We start from the raw sequence: 23,118 nt of genomic DNA on the forward strand, positions 1-23,118 counted from the left end.
AAGGAAAACTGAGAGGAAAAGACAGTTCAGACTGAAGTTGTGAAACTAAATGATAACGCCAAAATAACTGCCTGGGATATCATCAAAGATTCCTGTAAGGGTTTTCTGAGGCAAAACAGATTAGAAAGAAGCCCAGATATGCTAATGAGCGACACCAGTGTGAAGGCGGAATGCCTTTCCATTTGGTGACAATGCCCGTTTTAGACTTGTTCTGCCTGTCCCCTAAGAATGCCCAGTGGTTTCTGAGAAGGCTTTCCAACTCTACACTCCTCACATCACAGTTCCCCACCCCTGGGCCTTCTATCAGCTTGCTGCTGGAGTCCTGACCCCGCTGCCACCAGCCTCCAGAACATCACATACGTCTTTAACAGAGAGACACGTGAGAATGGTGGTAGAAGAGCATTCGTGAGTGCTGGAAGGAGGAAAGAGAAGATTCTGTTCTAAAACACAAATAAGCAGTACATTCTAAACCAGTGACACACACTTGCCATCATTCCACTTGTATCGGGAATGAACTACGGTAAGTTACATTTCATGAGGCCAGAATATGTTACTAAAGTTTCACTCAAAATATCAAAATTTTTGCTCAAGTATTTTTTAAGCCTTAATATTAAAGTGATTCATAATTACATCTCTAAAACTCAATTTCACTTATATCTAAGTAAATTTATACATGAAAGAATCTTAAAGGCTATATACCAAAACATTAACACTGGTGGGAAAAATAAGTGATTTGCATGTGAGGAAAATGGCATGTGAGACTGTGTTCTAATATTATGTCAGAAAGGGGATACAAAATTGTATATCCAGTGTGACCAACCAAATAAATATTGAAAATATTTAAATAAATATTACAGACATACATATCTTAATACTAAACATATTAACATGTTTGTCCCTGGGTTGTAGAACGATGAGTTTATTAATTTTTAAATTTTTATTTATTTTCTTTTTGGTATTTTCTTATCTATTTTACAATGAGCTTGTGATTTTTTAAAATATTCTAATTGTCTCTCTTGGGGAGAGAGTATTCAATCTGATTAAAATAAATTCTTCCTCCTTTTGGTAGAAGTATACAAATATAATTTCTGGAATTCTTCACCTTGAATTTTATTGCCACCTACTCTCAAATGACCTCCTTCTAGGTAAATTATATTAACAGCAATCAAGTTCAACCGTAACTGAAGTTAGGTCAAATTAAACAGAACTAAACCTAAACTTTACTGCCACCATTTATAAAAAAAATAATGTGACTCCTTGTTTCTGAGTGAAGAAATAGAGCAAATGATCCCCTACCAGTACTAAGGTGATTATATTGCATATATAAAGTACCAAACAGTCACACCGAGAGGTGTTTGGCACTGGGATTCAGAAATCTGTAGTAACACTGGGTCTGACCCTTATTAAGTAAGTGGGTCTCGTCTGTCCTCCCAAGGAACCTTATCTTCAAGTACAATTCAACTCCTTATAACATCTCAGTTTTGGATATTTCCAAGTGGGAAAGAATAGGCAATGGATTCAGGAAGAATGGGGTTTTTCAACCCCAACTTCACCCAATGGTAAGTTAAGAAACCTCATTCTCACTTTCATCTGTAAAACAGGGATAATAAAAACCACCTTGTGATTTGTTCTATGGACTGGAGATGACAGATATTTAGTATCTATAATAGTTACCCAATAAATTATGATATAACTGGTTTGCCTATGGTATACATATTAGTCCTTCCTTTTGATGCTAATGCTACATATTCCACTACAGTTAACGAAAAATGCGTAGCTGAAAATAACTGACTGCCTGTGGGTATACAGGTTGGTAAAATCCTGAAAGCAAGGAAATTGGTTTCCCAACACCTTCCTTTCCTGCCTAGTAACCTGTGAGTCTACTCCAGGCTGCCTCAGCCAGCCACTGCTCTGACATCAGCCCGAAAACAGCACAGCAGGGCTGCAGGAGCTTAGAAGGTTCCCGTTTCTAAGTACTCATTCCTTCCTTCCGTTTCTTTCAGGGCCAGTCAACAAAGTAGACAGATGAAGAGATGCTGTTTCATTTTATTAATTTTTAAATTGGCAATAGAGCCAGGGGCAAAAAAAAAAAAAAAAAAAAAAAAAAAGACCAGAAAGAGAACAGTATCATTTAAGAAAATACTAATGAGTCAACTGGAATTTTGTATTTTAAGCATAAAACCAAGAGAAATTTGCATTTTGTATTAATAATACTTGTCTCTTGAGGAAAAGAAATCTTAATCACAAAGAAATAGCTCAACCTAGTAACCCACAACCATAAAACAGGTGCCTGGCAGACATATTTTTAATATAATAGTAGATTATTTAAAAGCTTTTGATTCAATAACCAAAAGAACACGAAGGAGCAGCAGCTGCTGTGGAGACAGCGCCCCTTCTACAGGACCACTAGCCTGGGGAGGGAGCATTGCAGAGAACCTGGACACCCCCCCCCCCCCCCCGCCCCGGTGCCAGGGCAGAGCTTACCTGACAGTCAAAGTCCTGGAAGTTTCGAGTCCCATTCTGTCAACAGAAGGCAGAAAACACAGTCAGTTTCCCCATGTGGCTTCCCCAAATGTGTCGCAAAATCGACGCACAATGAAAGCAGTACACGTGCAGCCTCCTGGCTGCCATAAAACTATAATGGTTCTTCTCATCAAACAGCTTCAGAGGCAGGTCTACTAACATGTGTTAGTAAAAGGTGAGTGTTCAGAGGTAAGGTTACACTTTGGCGGGCTTGCTGTGAAGATAAAAGAAAGCAGTCCATTTTCGCAGGAAAGCGTGTCACTTCTTGCCTCCCTATCTAAGGAGAGTAGTGACAACCAGCAGGAAGAGGGTATAAGATGTGGATCAGAGTCTGACAGCAAATTTACAACCTACAGAGAAGTACCTGGGAGGAAAGGAGTGGGAGAGACCACCCTGAAAGGAACAAGGGAGGGCGGGAGCCAGAGTGTCCAGAACTAGGAATTAGAGAAAGGGTTAAGTGGAAAACGAAGATATAGATGGATCGGAAATGGAAGACTTGAAATTGAACAAGGAAGAAAGGCAGTGTCACAGAAGGAGGGAAGGAAAAACAAAACAAAACAGGGTTCCTAATACACTGGCCTATTATACTCTGTTACACCCCACAAAACTGCAGAAGCAGAACACAGTCAAAACACCCAAGGAGAATTCACCACGCTTCTAAAAAGAGATTGTATCACAGTAATGTTTGATCAAAAAAAAAAAAAAATCAATGGCAATGACTCAGAGACTGTTTTTAAATTTATTTATTTATCTTTAGAAGGGAAAAGGTAGAGAAACATCAATGTATGGTTGCCTCTTGTGTGTCCCCTGCTGGGAACTGGCCTGCAACCCAGGCATGTGCCCTGACTGGGAATTGAAACATGATCTTTTGGTTCACAGGCCCGTGCTCAATCCACTGAGCTACACCAGCCAGGGCTTCAGAGACATTTTTGAAGCATTTTAGATGTTAGAGTGAGAGAGTATGGCATGAGAGTATAAAAAGTGTAATGAATATTGTGTTTGGGAAGGAAAAAAACCTTCTGATTTAATTTTTCATAAAGCCCCTCCCCTGAAAAAAACCTTTGTTTGTTTGGAAACTATGTCAACATAAAATATCTCTTCTGCTTACAATGTTTCTAGAAGGTGTGGAGCTGCTAACAAGCACTTTCCAAACACTGCCCCTCCAGGGACTCAGCGATCTGACCACAAACTGCCCACCCGCCTTCAAGAAGATCCTCTTAGAAAGAGTTCTGTACCCCACTGCCTACGCTGCTGGCAGGGCAAAACAGAGATGTGGTATAAAAATGCCCAGAGAAATAAACTGTCCTCCACCAGCTGGGATGGCCTAGAGTGGCACTATCCAGTATGACAGCCCTTAGTCACACGTGGAAATTAAAATAAAAAGTTTAATTCAGTTTCTCAGTCACATTAGCCACACTTCAAGTGCTCAGCATGTACACGTGGCTCTAGTAGTGACAATACCACTGGGCGGGGCAGATCCACCTCCATTTCTGCAAAGACTCCTACTGGACAGCTAGCTGATCTAGAGACTGAGTTTTGAAGGAATAACGTTATCGATGAGCAGACCTTATTTCTCCATCGGTGGCAGTAAAATTGCAACAGACTGCCAATCGCAGAGTGAGACTGCTGATGACAGTGGAAACGGCAGAGAGGGGCAGAGGCGGCTAGTCGGAGGTTACTCCTGGCACGGAAGCCAGTTCACAAACTAGTCGGAGCGTGGAAAGACGACAAAGACACCCCGGAGATGGGACTGTGCAGCACATTTCCAAGGAATGCAGCCATCAGTAAAAAGGACTATAGTGTGCCATGGCTCCCAGTAGCCCCCAAATTGCCTGAAAACTCCTTCCGAGAAATCACTGTGTTTCATTTTTCTTTACTGATTTTTAAAGACAGAGAGGAAGGGGGGGAGAGAGGGATCCATTTGTGTTTCATTTATTTACGCTTTACTGGTTGCTTCTTGCACACACAACTGGAGGTGAGCCGTCCACCCTGGTCTGTCGGGATGTGTGTTTAGCCCTCTCATGGACTAGGGCAGATGGTGTGAGTAGGATACAAATAACCAGACGGTGAGCCCCTGGTCCTGATTTAACTTGCACCTTTCCCCAAACAAAGCACAGGGCCTGGTATATATTAGGTGTTTGAGATATAGATATAGCACTATATATAACAAATAAGCCAATATAAAAAATTAAATGTTGACCACCCTGGCTGGTGTTGCTCATTGGACTGAGCGCGGGCCTGTGAATCAAAGGATCTCGGGTCGATTCCCAGTCAGGGTACATGCCTGGGTTGCAGGCCACTTCCCATCAGGGGACACATGAGAGGCAACCATACATTGATATTTCTCTTCCTCTCTCCTTCCCTTCCCCTCTAAAGATACATAAATAAAATCTCAAAAAAAATTAAATGTTGAAAGACTTTTGTTAAGACCTTAGGTCAAAAATAACAAAAAACTCTATTGCATTGCAATTTAAGATATGATATGGTCATTAAATGAAAATAAAGGATACGCAACAGTCTTTACAGTTTTACTACAACTGCATTAAAATATGTACTAAAAGGCGAGAAGAAAAATACCAAAACCTTCAACAGCAGCAGCTATTTCTCAATAGAGAGATTACAGGGGACTATAATTTCCTTATCCTTTTCTGCAGTGAGAATGTACTTTCCCTTTGTAATCAGAAAACTGGGAAAAAAAAGATTTTGCATGGTACCAAAATACAGTATCTGTAACTTAGTATTTTATTATATAATATTTAAAGATTAATTTAATTTGGGAGGGGGAATAACTTATAATGATGTCAAACAGACCACAGTAGGACCCAGGCCAGGTGGCTCAACGGGCTGGAACGTTGTCCCATAGTCCCACACACCAAAAGGCTGCAGTTTCCATCTCTGGTCGGGGCACATACCTAGGTTGTAGGTTTAATCCCTGGTTGGGGTGCATATGGGAGGCAACCAATTAATGTTTCTCTCTCTAAATCTAATTAATATATCCTCAGGCAAGGCTTAAAAAAAAAGAGAAAGACGTCTTGGCTGGTGTGGCTCAGTGGACTGAATGCTGGTCTATGAACCAAAGGGTCACCAGTTCAATTCCCAGTCAGGGTACATGCCTGGGTTGTAGGCCAGGTCCTCAGTAGCAGGTGCATGGGAGGCAAACACACATTGATGTTTCTGTCCCTCTCTTTCTCCTTCCCTTCCCCTCTCTCTAAAAATAAATAAATAAAATCTTTAAAAAAGAGAAAGAGACCATATGAAGGCTTCGGTTTTACAGGGTTCCCAGAGGTTCCTTCAGAGATCATTTAGGAAGATTAGAGAAAATCATTCTAGTCTGACTGAAATCTTGGGCATAGAAAACAGAGACACAAATTCTGATGAGCTATCTGGGAAGCAGCTATCACTGTCTGCATGAATTCCCTTTCCTCCCAATCATGTGATCACATCATGAAGCATTCTGTGAAGCCTTGAAGCCTTTAAGATGAGCACAAAGGGAAATGCCAAAGGTAGATGACTCTTGCTGGAAACCACAGCGAGCTTTTCTTTGTTAAATACCCAGCAAAAAGTAACTATGCGTTCTTAATCCAATGTACACAGCTAGAAGCCCAGAAGAAAAGGTACCAACGACTGAAGGGAGACTGTCTAACACTTGTCTTCTTGGCTCCCCCTTCCCCCAAAGAGATGCCAGGATCTCATGGAGAACAGCTTCAGGCTTTGTGAGTGACCATCCTGGAGAAGGGGTAAGACTAGGTGTGTATGACAATATTTAACACCAAGAGTTTCTGAATGGAGGTCATTAGCTGGGCCCCACTCAATCTGTGGTCTCCTGAAGTAGTATTCCTTGAACTTATAAAAATTTAACACTACTCACTGGGTGCATTCTGGAAGGAGAAAGACTTCCTTGGGGCCCTTCCATGAGAACTTAAGTGTCTCTCATACTTCAGGCACATGATGCTACTCTAGCAAAACATTTAGAAGTTTCAAGTTCTATGTGTTTTCTTTCTGTCCATTTTGAAGATACCATTAATTCCATGTTCAGAGAGATTCTTGCACTAAGCAGATTTAAGTAGCAGAAAGGGTGTCAAGAAAAAATTTAAATAATAGAATAATTGGAGCAAAGGCAAAAAAGATTAAGTCAAAGAAAAAGATAAATTATCACTGAAAGCAGCAGTCAAGGTACAGGCCAGCTAAGAGGAGTGTTTCCTGGTGGAGCCTCATGCCCGTACAGAAGGTAAGTGAAGCAGCTCCTGAAGGTGAATTCAAAACAAGTGATCTCTCAAATACAAGCCTGGAGAAAGCAAAACACAACTAAAAATAGGTCAATGAACGAAAAGAAGTATGAAAAAAAGGAGGGAGGGAGTAAAATTAAAAAAACAAACAAACAAGTAATTGCTAGGGAGAAGAAAAATGTAGTTTACCAACATGAGATTTTGTCAAGAGTCATATACGGTTTCACAAGACAGAAAGGAACAGATATGATGCAAAGGGTGACAAGATATATAGGATCACAGAACTAACTACCGAGAGGAAGAGACGGGGGGTCAATCTACTGGGTAAATAGATGTGCTATGAACTTGGAAGTGGCGGGCAGGCTTGTGTCTGATTCACCATTATATTTTCAGTCCTGGCACTTAGTGAACAAGCTGATTTTTAAAAAACTGTTAGACAATAAAATATGGCATTTCTATTTTATAAAAAGGCAATAATCCTTACCAACAGAAAGTAAAAAGTTGAGAACTGTACGAGCAGAAGAGTAAGATGAACCTAGAAAATACTATTTTTCTTTAGTAATAGAGTATTATAATCACTTAACATAAATTAATAAATCAATGTTTTACAATCATCAGTGAACTATTTTAAACAGAAATCTGTTCAAGCTAATAATCCAGAGATAAAAATTAAAGTTATATATATGTATATATATATAAAGTTATAAAGTTATAAAGTTATATATATATATCTGTATGGGTGTATGTGTACAGGTATTTTAATTACCTATATTACACCTTTAAAAATACTAATTAAAGAAGAAACACTTCATAAAGAAACTTATAAAGAGGTTAGATACTTTGATAATTATCTACAAACTGATGATGAAAGAGTATAATTTCTTAAAGATTTTTAATTTATTTATTTTTAGAGGGGAAGAGAAGGAGAGCAACGCAGAGGGGTGAGAGGCACAACTGCCTCTCGTACGCCCCCCAACTGGGGACCTGGCCCACAACTCAGGCATGTGCCCTGACTGGGAATCAAACCTGAGATTTTTTAGTTTGCAGGCTGGCTCTCAATCCACCAAGCCACACCAGCCAGGGCTTAATTTTTTTTTTAAAGAAAACATGGCACTAACCCTTTGCGCCTACGTTGGCTGTGGAAGGTTATAGAAAACTCACCCCTAGGTTCTCCCTCCTACCCTCCTCTCCTCACATTTCTAGTCACGGGTAGAAAGGAGAAACAAACTGTCATAGAGACCACCTCACTTCCCACTGTAACAACCAAAGCAAAGTATATAATTTGCTTCTAGTCTTCCTACTAAATATTTATTCCTCTTCTTGATATTCCCTCAATTCTGCAGAAGCCAATTATGGCCCCCTACGTATCTTCTCAAGCATGGCCTTTGGCCATCACCAGATTCAGTCGTATCTGAACCAACAGCAGGTAGAAGAGGGCAGGGAAAGGAAGCACAAACCAGTCAGCTCTTTTACTGGTTATAAGGCTTTTAGGGGCGAGAAGGTAGGAACTACCAGCTACACAAGGCAGCAGATGGCAGGAAGAGCTCTAACCCCCGATCCAAGTTGATGTCAGCAGGTGTTGGATCTAGTCCTGGCTGCACCACCTTACCAGACGCTGACATTGGACAAGTCATATAACCTCTGTGAGGCTCGTCTATAAAATGGAGTTAAAAATACCTTATTTCACAAGAGGTTAAGAGATTAAAATAGTATTGTGAAAATAATTAAATGTGATTTTTTAAAGCCGCTTCATATATCTAGGCAGTTTCTGCCCCCCGAAACAAAGATATGTGCTAGTGGGTGCTTCTTTTCATCAGTGGAGCGAAAACAAACATGATAAAATTACCCACTTCTTCACAATTCTGAGCCATAGATAAAATCACAGATGTACTAAAATTAAATGGGAAAAGTACCAACAAATGACAAGAGGAAAGTTAACATAAGCCTCGCTTAAAGCTATTTTGAGAATGCTTCCCTATAGTCATCTCGGGACAAACTTCTCCATACCAGACTGGGTCTTGACGTCCTCCAGTGCCCCGAAGCCTGGAAGATGGAAGAGCGTAGCAATGTTTCTGGCTACGAGTCTGTCTATGAGGAGAAGGGGGACAGGGATGAAGTGAAGTAACACACACCTTTAGGCTTCCCCTTAAAGAGCCAGGGCAAGCCACAGAGGCGATGCCAAAACATCTACAGAACTAACACAGGGGAAAGGCCTCAGGTTTTGGGGTAGGAAAGACAGAAGTTTTAATCCTGGCTCTGCCACTTACTGACTGGGCAAGCCGGCCTTTCAGTCCGACTTTCATCTGCTAAGTGAGGAATAATACCATCCACTTCAATGGGATACTCCGGTGATTGAAAGGGAGATGGTATGTAAAGTACCTGGCACATAAAAGGTGCTTAATAAATAATAGCAAGACAGTCAAAAAATCTCCCCCAAAAGAAAACACCTCAAGACATCTACCTATTCCTATTCAGGCCTGAAAGCTTATCTCCTAATAGCAGTGAGTCTCTACTGGGGAGAGCCTGGCGCCCAGGAGACAGTTGGCAGTGTCTGGAGACATTTCTGACTGTCACACCTGGAGAGCTGCTACTGACATCCGGTGGACTAAGGCCAAGGATGCTGCTCAACACCCTACAATGCACAGTACAGTCTCCCACAATAAATAATGATCTACTCCAAAACATTAATAGTGGCAAGACTCTCCAGCAGGCATTCTCAGGTACTCAATCTGAGTAAGCTGCTTCACCTCTCTGAGCCTTAGTTTCCTCACCAGCAATACAGGAATAAATTGATTTGTGTCCTATATCACCAAGCTGTTGGCAGGATCAAATGCAATAATGGATGAGAGGCATTATCATCATTATACCTTGTATAATGATGCACTTGCTGGGCAAAGACAGAGGCAGTGATCCTTTGAGGCGGGGTGGAAGTGAGGGTACTAATGGGGGTGGAATTCTGTTGGGGAAGGCCACCATCCGAAGAGGGCCTCTTGCCAACCTATTTCTATGCAGCTTTGCTGGAGCAGGGGAACTCTCACGTGCGGTGACTGGGTAGCAGTCCTTCCCAGGGAGAGAGCGGGAGCGTGGGAAGTGGGTAGGAACAGCACAGGCATATCAAAGAGGAGCTAACAGATGTTAGGAAGTAAGGCATTAATTACTTGATTTCTTAGGCTGCTTGGGCTGCCTGAGTGACTTAAATGATAGGAATTTACCATATTTTGCTGTGTATAATGTGCACTTTTTTGCCCAAATTTTTGAGGGAAAAATAAGGGGGTGAATTATACACAGGTAGTGCTAATTCTGTATCTCATAAATGCTTTTAATTCTTATATTTATGCTTATGTGTTAAAAATGTAACTCTAGAAAGCAATAATGATATCCACATGCAAAATAATACCCTGGAATATAATAATCAGTTTGTTTCTAAATATAAATAAATAGCTGAATTTAAAAATTAAAATGAAAGATTTTTTTCCTGATAGTTTGGGCCAAAAACATGGGTGTGCATTGTACACTGGAGCACATTGTACCCGGCAAAATACAGTATCTTCTCACAATTCCGGAGGCTAGAAATACGAGATCAAGATTCTGTTCTGGCAGGTTGATTCTGCAGACAGCTCTCTTCCTGGCTTGCCCGGCCACTGTCTCGCTGTGTCCTCACATGGCGCTGTCTCTCTCTCTTCTTCTTCTTAAAAGGCCACCATTAACTCAGTGCTTTTTTTACAGTCACAGTCACAGAATCTTTCCTTTTCCATATGCATTGTCTCTGAGCTACCTGGTCAACTCCTGCAGCTCTTTTCGCGCAGGTGCCTCTTCGGGCACCTGTGGACTGCCAGGCTCAGAAGAGGGCCCTCCTCTTACTCATGTCTCAGTCTTCAGACATTTGAGACCCGTCAGATCTCAGTTTTCCAACATTGGCTAATCAGAATCACTTTAGTCACGGTTCTCAATTCTGGGAGTTTTTAAAAAAGAAGCTCAACCACATCTTAGAACAATCCAATAGAAATCTTTAGAAGTTGGACCTAGGCATTGGTAATTTTTAAATCTCCAATAAGCAGCCAAAGTTGAGGACCACTGATAACAGAGGAGTATGTGTTTGTGTCTTGTTCTCCTCCCCTCAGATTCCAATTTAGTTAGTCTGGGGGGGACCCAGGAATCTGTATTTTTAAATAATTCCCCAGCCGATTCTGATGATCAGCCAGATTTAGGACGGGTTACCACCCTCCTGAAGCTAAACTGCCTACTTCCACCTACCTTGTAACTGTTCATTTCTGTGGCCACACACATAAGCTTTACAGAAGCAGGTGGAAGGAATTTTATTTCCTTCCTCCTCTTTGTGGCACATCATTTTTGGGACAGCCCTTTACATACACCAAAGACACTACTTAAAAGAAAGTTTTTTAAAAAACATGAGGGAGAAGCCGCAAAATGAACCAAAGGGGGCTATACAAAGTGTGCAGCTCGCCAAGGGAAAGACCAAGAGATCTGGTGACAGACGAAGGAAGGAGTAAGAGTGGGGATGGACAGACGACATCACAGGGAAGAAAACGGGGCTGACAGGATCCAAGAGCAAATGAATGAAACTCACAGTAAGTCAGCAGCCACAGGAAGTTGTGGGTGAAGGGCCTTCCTTCGGGCAACAAAGGGGACAGGCAACAGCATCTTTTGGTGTTCCCCGAGTCCCCGCCTCACCCACTTTACCCTCACTCCTCATCGACACTTCCCGCAGGAAGGAATGCCATGCCGTCATCCACACCAAACGACAAGAATGTTTAATATGGAGCAATGACAATAAACCGGAAGAGGACCGGAGAGAAGGAATGTCAGGCACACTTACAGAACAGAGGGGGACCGGAGAGAGGGTGAGGCTTTCTCAGCTTTCGGAGACTTGTATTACAACGCTCTTTCCTCTGTGTGGTTCTCTCACACGGACACAAAAATGAGGTTCATACCGACATCCAGGCATCCCTGACGAGAACCTCCACATGTGGACAGAAGGGTCACACTGTTTACCTGACAAACTTCAGGGAGAGTGTTGCTGCCCATGCACCCCACCAGCCACGGATGTTAGTTAAGTCTTCCTCAGAGACGCTGAAGCTCAAGACCCTTGGATTCTAAGTTAAACCCCATTCTTATACGTTCCACTTCGCTTGGCCTATTAGTTTATCCCTTACTATCCCTATCTACAAAACAAGAAAAGTTCAAGGATAACTTGACTGAATTTGGTCCACAAAGCAAAGTAGGAAGAAAGAAAAAAGAGAAAAGGCATCAAAAAGATGGTTAAAGAATGTATTTTAAAATGTATTCCCTCCAGCCCTAGCCTGGTAGCTCAGTTGGTTAGAGTGTCGTCACAATACGCCAAGGTTGTGGGTTCAATCCCTGGTCAGGGCACATACAAGAAGCAACCAATAAATGCATACATAAGTGAAACAACAAGTGGATATTTCTGTCTCTCTAAAATCAATCAATAAAAAAAATAAAAGTATTCCCTCTATAGAAAGTCAAGCTAAATGTGGTTTGAGTTAGTTACCACTTAGAAAATATAAAAATGAATAATCATAGAAAAAAAAAGACATTTTAGTGAAAAGAGTAATCTCTATATTTTAGTGAAAACAGTAGTCTTTACCTTATCATTTAGAAGTGGTTTGATCTCTGTGAGTTGAACATCCTGAAGTTCATCCATGAGGACAGATGAAAATAGAGGATTCTCAAAAATAAATCAGTAACTCTGAAAGAGAAGAAAAGGAAGTGAAGAAAAAGGCTTAAACTAGAAGGTAGAAATACAACCTTCCCATTACAGCCATTCATTCAAATATCAGAAGTTAGTATGTGTTTCGCACTGCTCAGGGTGCTGAAGACACAGAAACTAGACGGACGTGGCAGACAGACTCAGACCTCTGCCTCCTGGTATCCACATCCTTGCAGAACCCACACCCCCACTGAGTGTGGGCAAGACCGGAGGCTTTTCTCATTCCTTTGAAGGACCCAGAGGATGCCAGTCGGGAACTCTCCTCAAACTACAGACCTCACACGCCAATCATAAACATCCCAAACATCTGTGCCACTCAGCGAGCACAAACCGGGTGACAACTTAACCTGCCTAGAGAAGAATATAGTTCTTTTCTGGGATCCCAGGTACCCTCTAAACCTGATTAAGCTACTCAATGCCCAGAAATAAAATTTTTATTTTATTCTATTTTTTTACCAGTTACATTTCGAAAAGCAATGGGGTGGACTGAATCTTTTATCACACATTTCAGCCAGCATCTACAAATCTCTCTTTTACAGATGTGCTTTGGTCCAGTTAACTCTAAAAACACTAACCTAACTAGTATCTACTTGTGTGTTTATTAATCACACTATAAACTGTGGCAACTTTTCATCTGGACTTCACTATTTGCCAGTAATTTAAAGTGGCAATTTGAAAGTTCTTTTTTCTATTATAAAAGCAATACTGTGTGTGCTCACTTTAGAAAATGTGGAAACCACAGAATAATTAAAAGATATTTTACTTAGCTCTTCCATCTAAAGACAACTGCTATTAACATTTTAGTCTATTTCCATTTGTTCTTTCTTTCCTATGTAAAGTGATTTCCTAAAACTGTTTTTCCAACCCACCTGCTTTATTCCCTACTCTAACTCACTTACTTGAAACCGCAGTACCTCAGGACGTTGATTACTCAAATATGACTCCACACAGGGCCTGTCCAAGGGCCTCAGGCACAGAGGAAAGCCCCAGCTGCCCTCAGCTCCAAAGTGGCTGGCATTCACCTATTGTTCCCATGCATTTTTTAAAGATGAAAAAATATGATGTTTGTGCCAGGACAAACACTTAAATACTCAAATGAGAAGGCTCTCTCTATCAGCTGGGTCCAATGCAGACTCAATGCAGGAGAGGAAACTGCTACAGTATGACTTAGGAGTTGGCAACAAGACAATAGATGTTCCCCTTCTACATTAGAGGGGACCTAATGTTTTCTTCTGGAGACTCAATTTTTGCTTAGTTCTCACTGTCCTGAGCCCTTGCCAATGAACAGTTTTATAACATCTATAAGAAAACCAAGGCCACATGGTGGAAAATTCCATCTCCAGATCTCCCAGCTACACAGATTGGCTTCCTCCCGGGGATCTGAGGCCTGCAGTTCCCTCATCTGCACAATTGATATGGCTGCCAGATCCATCCTGCTACTAAGGGCTACTGATATTTTTAAAAAGCTAGTAGAGATTTTACAAACTTCAGTAAATAACAAAATGTTTATACTCTTTCCCAGCTTTAAAAGGTAGAAGGAGTAATGAAAAGTAAAAACCCACCCTCCTTGAACTGAGCAAGTGAGCCTGGTACCAGATGACCAGAAAGGAAAAGGGTAAAGGATAAATTCTAAACTTCCAGGAATTATAACCTCAGCACCTTATGTTTAATCTCCGTAACAGTCCTTTCAGGTAGATATTGTCATTCCTTAAAGCTGAGAAACTTGGGTTTAGAGAGAAGTTAAACGACTTTTCCAATATCCCACATCTAAGTAACAGGGCAAGGATTTAAAAGCCTTCACTCTCCCCACTAAACCATAACATCAGTGCCAGGCTCCACCTACTGGCTATAGAACCCCGGGCAAGCTTCTTCCCCTCTCTACCCAAGGGCACCTCCTTGAAGTAAAAGTAACAGAAGCCCAGAGAAATCAGGTACCCCCAGTGACTCAGATGCCTTAGAGTGAAGGTTTGAGTCATCACATCAGGACAAGAAATCTCAGTATCTTAATAGTTAGCTCAGGACTAGAAGAACATGAGTAGGAAAAAGAGAAACAAAATTCGAGCAAGTACTTGGTAACCAGTTTCAGAAACAAAGGTTATTTCTTGCTTGTTAGAACAGTGAGCCTCAAACAGTCACCTGGGTGTCTTGCTGAGGATCTTAGACACAGCTCTGAGTGATGATTTCAATAGGTGACATCATTTGAAGAGATAAAGAAGAGAAAGGCTTGCTTATTAGCACTGATCCCTAACGGAAATGAGGAGGATGGGGCAGAGAAAGCCTCTATTAATCTAATTTTATTCTGACTTCTTTAAAAAAGATTTCACATGGGATTTCAAAAAGATTCAACAGGCCAGACTGACTAAAAGGGGAATATACTGGGGGAGGAGAGGAGTTTAGCAGTTTAGTGCAGAAATCTAGCTGAAAAGTGACAAGAGCCTGATCCTGCTATTGGAATCACAGACATAAAGATGGGTGATCTGAGGTATAAAACTGGTAAAAATAGCATGAGGTCAGAGAAGTCAGATTTTGCCAAGGTTTTGTAGGGGTTCAGAGTAAGCAACTCCAAGATGTGCCTAAGCAGTATGTGGATTATTTCAAGCTAAAGGGAACCAAGACCCTGCAGGCTCAAATGAAACTTCTGTCCAGCCCCCCATCCCTCACTATCCGGAAGAATTTAAGAACCTGGCCCACATTAAGAGTTATCACCAGAAGTGACCTTTTATCTACCTACATGGCAGGACAAAGTAATAATTGCTGAACACATGCTCTCCCTGAAATTCCTAAATACTTTTTGAAGCTCCAAAGTGCTTTAACTTTACCCCTAGCTCAGAATGTCTTATACTTCTGATGTGGGAAGCTTTGGAAAACCTTTGTTCACCCAAAACCCTAGCCGCTCTGGGAGAGTGATAAGGCCCTCTGGGAAAAGCAAACAGCAAGATAGTCACAAGGACTGGGACTAGCACCCCCACTGATAGAACTAATTTTCACATTTAGCCTTTGTCCTCTGCTTCTGCCCCGTAGATAGAACTAATTACCGCATTCCGCTTCTGTATCTCGCTTTGCTACGTAGACAGGAAGACCCTATAGGCTATATAAACCCCAAGAATCCTTTGTTCGGGGCTCAGAATTTGGAAATTGACTCCTCTGGGTCCGTGCATGTTAATAATAAACCTCGTACTCTAGAATCCCTCGGTGTCTGGTTGCTTCGTTTTCCTATAACATTTGGTTCCCTGATCGGGAAGCGACCTCACACAAATTCGGGCAGATCTGCCACCGAATGGATAAGCGGGGAGGCAGCCAGAGGTCCAACTGAGGAAGCGGGGGTGCGCGTGCCCTGAGAATTCTCAGGCCCCGTCCGGTTGGGGTGACAGCTGTCAGGGAGGGAAGGGAGGGTTTTAGACTATGACCTGACCCGAGACCAGAGGCGCCAAATCAGTAAGAGCCCCGGGGACTTGACCCGAGACCATAAAGAGGCTGATCACCTCAAATCAGAAGTTTGGGTCAGATTCATGCTGAGTCCGACCACTTGACCCTCACCCAGGGAAGGATTGTTTAAACTCGGAGTGCTTGAGAGTGAAAGTGTGAGTGACTGTGTTTGTGGGTCCACGGGCTGGTCCTACAGAGCAAGAGTGGGCCCCAACCTGCGGTTCCTGTGTCAGGTCATACGGCATAACGGTTGGCAGCTAACCCCAAATTCTGCTGGGGCAACCTTAGCCAAGACCGACTTCATCCCGTGAGGGAGCAGGCCAGGCGGGCGAAATGAAACCCCCTTCCCTTTGTTTGCGTCGTTCTGGGAGGATCACCACGGGCAGGGGATCTTCCACTGTGTTAGATTGCATGCTGCAAAACTCCTCAGGTTAGCTGGCTTAGACCCAGACCAGACTGCTACAGGGCTTCAGAAACTCTCCCACTCCCCTAGGAGAGGCCCTGGCCAGAGATCTAAAATCATTTACTGAGAAGGAGACTGACCCAGTGTTATCGGTGTGTAGATAACCTCCTTTCAGCCGCAGCAACCTGAGACCGGTGCTGGGAAGGCCCTTGCCAGCTGTTTGAACTGCTAATGAAGACAGGGTGCCGGGTGCCCATGAAGAAGGGGTGCAGGTCGGGGCAGGGTGGGCACACTGCGTGCTGACCCCAGAGCTCGGGAAGGCTGGAGCACATGGACCGGACCCTCAGGGAAGCTCTGGCTGGGTTCTACCGGGAGGCTAGATTGTCTTGGACTGATTTGCTGCCACTGGCGCTGCTTAGGGTTGGGAGTGCCCCTAGCCCTTCAGGCTATGCCCCGTGTGGATTAGTCTTTGGGAAACCTCCTCCCATCCTCAGAATAGATAATGGGGGACCCCAGACAGCAGTAACTCACGTGGTGACACTGCTTTCTAGGGAGGTGAGGCCCACTATGGCTTTTCCTGCCCTGCAAGTGGGAGAAGTCTCTACCATAGATTTGCAGCCTCTGCAAGTAGGCTCTGCTCACCCACTGCAGCAGGGGTTGCCAGGAGCTGCTTTGGCTCCCGAAAACGAAGCCACAGGGCACCCACCTTCAGAGGTGGGTGGGACCTCTGCCCCGCCTCCACTGGTGACTGCAGCCTCAGTAAACCACCCCAATGGGTGGAGGGTGGCTTTGTGGTGCCTCCACACCCAAAGGTGGAGGGGGCCTTGGGGGCTTCCTGGGCTCCTGAAACCAGAGTCCTGAGACCTTCGCAAGTGGGCGGAACCAGAGTCAGGGTACTGCCATTGTAGGTAAAATAGATGAGCCACGTGAGTGCTCCACCTGGAGGACAGAGCATGCACGGGCTTTGCCATCTTGGATGACCCTGCATGCTTGGGTGCCGCCATGTTGGATGACTCCACGTGCATGGGTGCCGCCATGTTGGGACTGGATAAGGCTTCTCTTTAGATTATAGGCTGCATGCTACTGCTGTGTGGGCACTGCAGCAGTCAGGTTCTCTGTGTAACTGGTTCTAATAGTAATGGCTCTGGTTTTGAAAGTCATGAACTGAGGTCCAAGAGTGACCTCAGGGTATAGGGTATTTACAACGTCTAAGCTTCAGAAAGGTGCAAAATGTCCCTGCGAATCTAGGGACTTTTAGCAGAAGATACCTAAAGTGCTAGGGACTTTTAGCTGCCACATACTGAGTTTAAGCACTGAGTTTAAGTATAGTCTTTCCCAGTGTGGGAAAGGAACCAAGATTAAAAGAGAATGATGATTAAATCTAGATGAGTAGAAATATGTATAAAAGATATGAAAGTTTTAAATCTAGAGTAAAGGAAACCTCAACTACTTGTTTTCTGGTTTTGTGGGAAAAGAGCGAATTTCTCTGCCATTGGTTGTTTCTGATCAGAAATCCTGTGTACCTGTAGACCTAGGAAAGGTCACTGCAGCCGGTTGGAGAGGATGCCTTTGCCACCCAGGACACAGGAAGGGTCATTTGGGGCTGATAAGTATTTCAGCCCAAGGCAAAGCAGCATGTCTCTGCCATGAGACCGGGCCTGAAGGAGCATGTCTCTGCAAGGCACCAGTGGACGCATTGGTGCAAGAGAATGCCTCTACCTGTGTATTGTTTCAGAACTCTGTGTTTCGGGTTTTGCTCTGTATCTACTCTGAGAAAGGAAATTGAGGATTCCAGAAAAATTTGAAACTTCATACCCTGTAAGAAAATGAACAATAGAAAGTATAAGATTTGTAAATAAAGAAGTATATGAAAGGATGTAAAAGTTTTTTTAGATGTTGTTGAAGGTCTGTGGAAAGCTGTGCAGATAGAAAAGGATATGTAAAAGGTTATAGAAATTTGCAAAAGTCTTGGAAAGGAATTATATATAGTTAGTAATAGAAGGTATAAGGCATGTAAGATGCAATCTTAGTAGGCATCAGAAGGAAAAGGATTTTCCACCATGCTTTGTATTTTTCTCTCTACCTGAACCCTCCAGAATTTGGTACTCTGAAGTAGTGAATGACAACATAAGGTTTCTTTTCATAAAACCAATAAGACCAGTCATTAATAGTAGTTTTGTTAACCAGGACTTTGACTGGAATGTCACGCCTGAAGGAGGCATATATGGGTTCTGGTCATTACCAGAAAGCTCTGAGGAACTGGGATTGACCCGTGAAGCTAGTGAAAGCCCACGAGAAAAGCCTGGTACTTTAGTTGGTTGTGCGGTTCGTGCCAGTATTTCTAGGGAAGGAACGAAGGTTGCTTTTCTGAAAGATGCTAAAAAGGAACCTGTAGGCACAATAGAGGCTCAAGGATTTGAGTTAAACAACTGGTACAGGCGAAGCCAGATGGCAGATGTGTGACTCTGCTTCTGTGCCCTGAGGGGAGGACTGAGAAGTCAATCTAAGAGTTCCCTGTGTAAGTTCCAGCAAAGCAGACTTAAGGATCAAAAGTGATCCAGGCTGCTCTTGGTGTGTTTATGCAAACAAACAGTCAAAATCAAAAGTGGGACCCAAAGGAGTCCCTGTAATAACAGTGAGGGTGATCTTAAGGAGAAAAATTGTAGTTCAAAGAAAATCACAATGCTCAGTATTGGACATCAGAATGGTACAGCTAACTGTCTTGAAAGTTTGTGTTCATTAAAGAGTTGAAACCAGGTTTATGATATCACTAAAGATGTACAATTTACAGGTGCAGAGGACCTTGCAATGGAATGTCTTCCCAAAAGACAGTCTCACAGGCGCAGAGACTGGTTTGGAGATTGTTGTGTTATGTTCTTCTGTTTTCATAGGGTGTGTGCCTATGCCTATGAGTAATTAGTAGCAATATAAGCCTCACTTAAAGAGCCCATCTTCATCATCGCCCCCCTGAGAATCAAGGGTTTGGTTGAACTAAGTAGTTAAGTTAATAAAAGGTTGGGGCAGTCTGTGGGCTTCACTTTAGAACCGATTTTCCCTTTTTTGTGTTCATAGCTTGGACAGAAAGAGCTCAGACATCTGAAAGGAGGGAAATCTTAATGTATTCCCCTCAGCCCGAGTGAAGTATAGTAGGCCTGGCCACAAGAGTCTTAGATAGGTATAGCATGCCTTGTACACCTTCCACTAGATAAGCCATTCTTTACTGAAGTCCCTGCCTTTGTCAATTAATAGTTATGATTTAATTATACTTCCAATTTCTTGCTTAATCTGTCACCTCCAGAATACAACCTGACCAGTATGCCAACAGTCCAGTAATGCCAGCCTTTGGACGCCAAGCCTGTGACTTCCTGGTGACAGCCAACTGACCAGAACCCTGTAAGGTCTTTCCCCTTACAGGAAGGACTCCCTCTGTGCTGTACCCCCCCCCCCCTTTCAGGGCACCCCTGACCCAGGGGTAGGTAGGACAGCGTCCATTTCCAGCTGGAAGCAGTTACAAGAAGATAAGACCTTCGCCCATTTTCCTTTATATGATTATAAAGTGGGTGTAAATCTGAAAAGAGGAATATTGATACAGGGTGCAGCCAAGGGGGGGGGCCCAGAAAGAATTTAGAATGGGGTCCAAAGTTCGGGGTGTCCAAGAAATATTGAGATGTCCTCACCACCCCCACGGGGAAGGGACGAATGGAGCAGGGCCATTGAGAGCTGTTTTGCATAGCAACGGTTTTGCAGCTGACCTCTGGAGTGATTATTTGACATGTCTGTGGCCTTTGGCTAGTTTCATGGATGTGTTGAACAGTGTGGCTAGGCTTAGAGCTGGGGGAATGAAGTCACTTACCCAAGATGTAACTAGGAGCAGAGCCCCTGAGGGGGGAGGCCTGTATAAGAGCTTAGAAAAGATCAGCTCCAGGACATGAGGGGATAACTACCCAGGTGAGAGAGGGAGCCACTCGGTTTAGGGCAGAGTGACAACCCCTGCAGCTTTAATAGAAGAAGCCCACACGGCTTTCGGGTGCCCCCTTTGGCCGAGTGGCCTAGAAAACAAGAGAGACTTTGACTAGAACTTTGGTACAAAGGAACTCTTGCCAGTAGACCATGAAAGAATGCCACATAACTTTAGATTAACTAGAGATCCTGCCTGATAGAGCTGATGGTGCCAGCGACCTGAAACACAGATGTGTACTCTTTCCTGATTTACAGTACTCGGAGTTGGGACAGTACGAGTAGGGAGCAAAGACATGAAAGTATTTTAGGTTAAAAAACTTGGTTTCTGACTGCTCTTTTACAATAACAGAACTGGAATTATAGGTGATAGCAAGGGAAATACCTGGTCTTTACACCATCTGTATTCTTTTTGTTCTAAATCTTTGGTTGCTTTGTTAGAACTATGTAAGTAGTTCTACAAAGAAGTATATAATAGTCCAAAAGGAGAAAAATGATGAGGAAAGAAACCTCATTAATGCTCTGAATCCAGGAAAAGGGGGGACTTGTTTATTCCTACAAGAATATTGTTATGCTAAAACAAGCACTAATGTTGTTTAGCATAAAAGGGGGGAATGATGTGGGAAGCTTCGGAAAACCTTTGTTCACCCAAAACCCTAGCCGCTCTGGGAGAGTGATAAGGCCGTCTGGGAAAGGCAAACAGCAGGATAGTCACAAGGACTGGGACTAGCACCCCCGCTGACAGAACTAATTTTCACATTTAGCCTTTGTCCTCTGCTTCTGCCCCGTAGATAGAACTAATTACCGCATTCCGCTTCTGTATCTCGCTTTGCTACGTAAACAGGAAGACCCCATAGGCTATACAGACCCCAAGAATCCTTTGTTCGGGGCTCAGAATTTGGAGACTGACCCCTATGGGCCCCTGCACGTTAATAAACCTCGTACTCCAGAATCCCTCGGTGTCTGGTTGCTTCGTTTTCCTATAACACTTCAATTTCCCTTTCTGTCTCTGAACCTCTCATGTATGTGGTGGGTCTCTGGCTCTCTCAGGTAGGTAGGGTTTCTCTCCATAGATACGTATGTAATTACATTTGGTTATTTTCTCTTGTTAATCTAGTTCATGTTTATTTGATTATTATTAGACAAGCCGAAAGAACTGTGAGGGCAGAGGAGTTTCTGCCTCCCCCACTGTTTCTACTTAGAGGGATAAAGGGATGATGGCGTAATGAACGAAACTCGGGAACTAAAAAGCAATAGCAGAAAATGGTGAAAAAAGGTCAATTTTGAGCTACAGCTAAAAATTGGACATCCAAGAGACCAGAGCACAGCAGAGTGAGATTTAGTGAGGAAAATATATAGGTGCTAAGGGGGAGCACAGCTTGCCACCCCAAAATATCTTTGGACTATTATTTCAGGCTGGTTAATTTTAAGAAAGAGAAAACAAGGGAAAAGCTCTGCAAACCAAGTAGGACCTTGTAAAAGCGTATCTCCATCTGTAAAGGAATCTCCACCTGTATGTGTGTTTGCTGCACTATACCAGGCCTGCATTCACTAGCGATGGAGAAGACATGAACATAAATCTACATAACAATTTTACTCTTGTTTATTGTGCTCTGCCCGGTAACTTCTCAGAAGTGATTACCCATCCCCAACCTTTTGTCTTTAGCCAAGCTAGTATTTAAGGTGATGGTGATAGCTTCCACATTTTGGAACGTTACTCAGTTTTCCTGGGTCTCTCCCATGTATACAGGAGGTATACATTTTATTGAACTTTGTTTTTCTCCTTCTAATCTGTCTTGTGTCAATTTAATTAGTAGTCCATTCAGAAGGGTAGAAGGAAAATTATTTTTCCTCCCCCACAGCACTCACCAAACCAGAGACATGGAGGAGCTGCAGCCTGGGCTCTTCTGAAAGACAACTCAGTGATGGAAAAGAAAGCAGCATCAGTAAGAAACAAAGAAAGAAAGACTCAAGAGATACAAGAGGTAATGCAGAAATACAAAGTCAAAGAAGTCAAGGAATAAGAGAAATTTACATGAATGGGGAGAAAACTGTCAAATACTGAAGAGGAAAGGAGGAGGGGGAGGACTAAGAAAGGGCCATTATCTTTGACTACCCACAAAAGTCAACAGTATTAAAATCTACAGAAAAATGAGGTTCAGTTCTCTGTGGGGAAAAAAGCCCCATAACTATGACCTTGTAAAAATACAGAAACTGACATTGCTGAATTTAAATGTAAGCAAAAATGTTCCAAGGATGGCCAGGAGAGGCACCAGTGTTCTTTGATACTCAGCACAAGAGGAACTTGAAAGATCATCAAGACTACTGACTTAATTTTTGCACCAAAACTGGGAAAAAGAGAACAGAAAAAAGTGTGTGTTGGGGGGAGGGGCTGGCTTAAATGGTGGTGAGACAGCTGGGGCTCTGCAGAACAGTTTAAATACACTCCAACAGTATGTTTCTGCGTGTAACCTTGGTCCACTCAGAAAAAAAGGATGCCCAGATTCTTCCAGTCATGGAAAGAGCCTTAAGCACATCAGCTGTGGACTCTAGTTGTGGTCACTGGGCAAAGTATTTTCTCTTTCTAGACCTCAGTTTCCCCATTTGTCCAGGGAAGAGGTTGGGCAAGATGACCTTTCTGGTCCCTGACAGGGCTGACATTCTGTGACCCAGAAGCTCCCTGCAAACGCAGTATTGTAGCTTTTACATTCTCCACCAGAGTAAGAGTTCCTCTGTCCCCCACCTCATTTTATCCTTACTACAGTCCTAAGGGGTCACTCAGTTATCAACCTGATTAGGTTCAAAGACTGGCTGAAGGTCACTCAGCAAATTGG

General features: G+C 43.0%; 1 protein-coding gene across 1 annotated transcript in view; it reads right to left on the bottom strand.

Annotated features, from left to right (window-relative positions):
• Window positions 1-23,118, bottom strand: part of NDRG3 (NDRG family member 3) — a 71,090-nt gene that overhangs the window by 37,868 nt on the left and 10,104 nt on the right. The window contains exons 2-3 of the mRNA XM_037164533.2: window positions 12,376-12,477; window positions 2,485-2,520 (exon numbers count right to left, since the gene is read on the bottom strand). Coding sequence (XP_037020428.1) covers window positions 2,485-2,520; window positions 12,376-12,432 — 93 coding nt within the window. The 5' untranslated portion in view covers window positions 12,433-12,477. The remainder of the gene's footprint in view (window positions 1-2,484; window positions 2,521-12,375; window positions 12,478-23,118) is intronic.

The sequence above is a fragment of the Artibeus jamaicensis genome, unplaced genomic scaffold (assembly GCF_021234435.1).
Source record: "Artibeus jamaicensis isolate MK-2021 breed Jamaican fruit bat unplaced genomic scaffold, CSHL_Jam_final contig_685, whole genome shotgun sequence".
Lineage (NCBI taxonomy): Eukaryota > Metazoa > Chordata > Mammalia > Chiroptera > Phyllostomidae > Artibeus > Artibeus jamaicensis.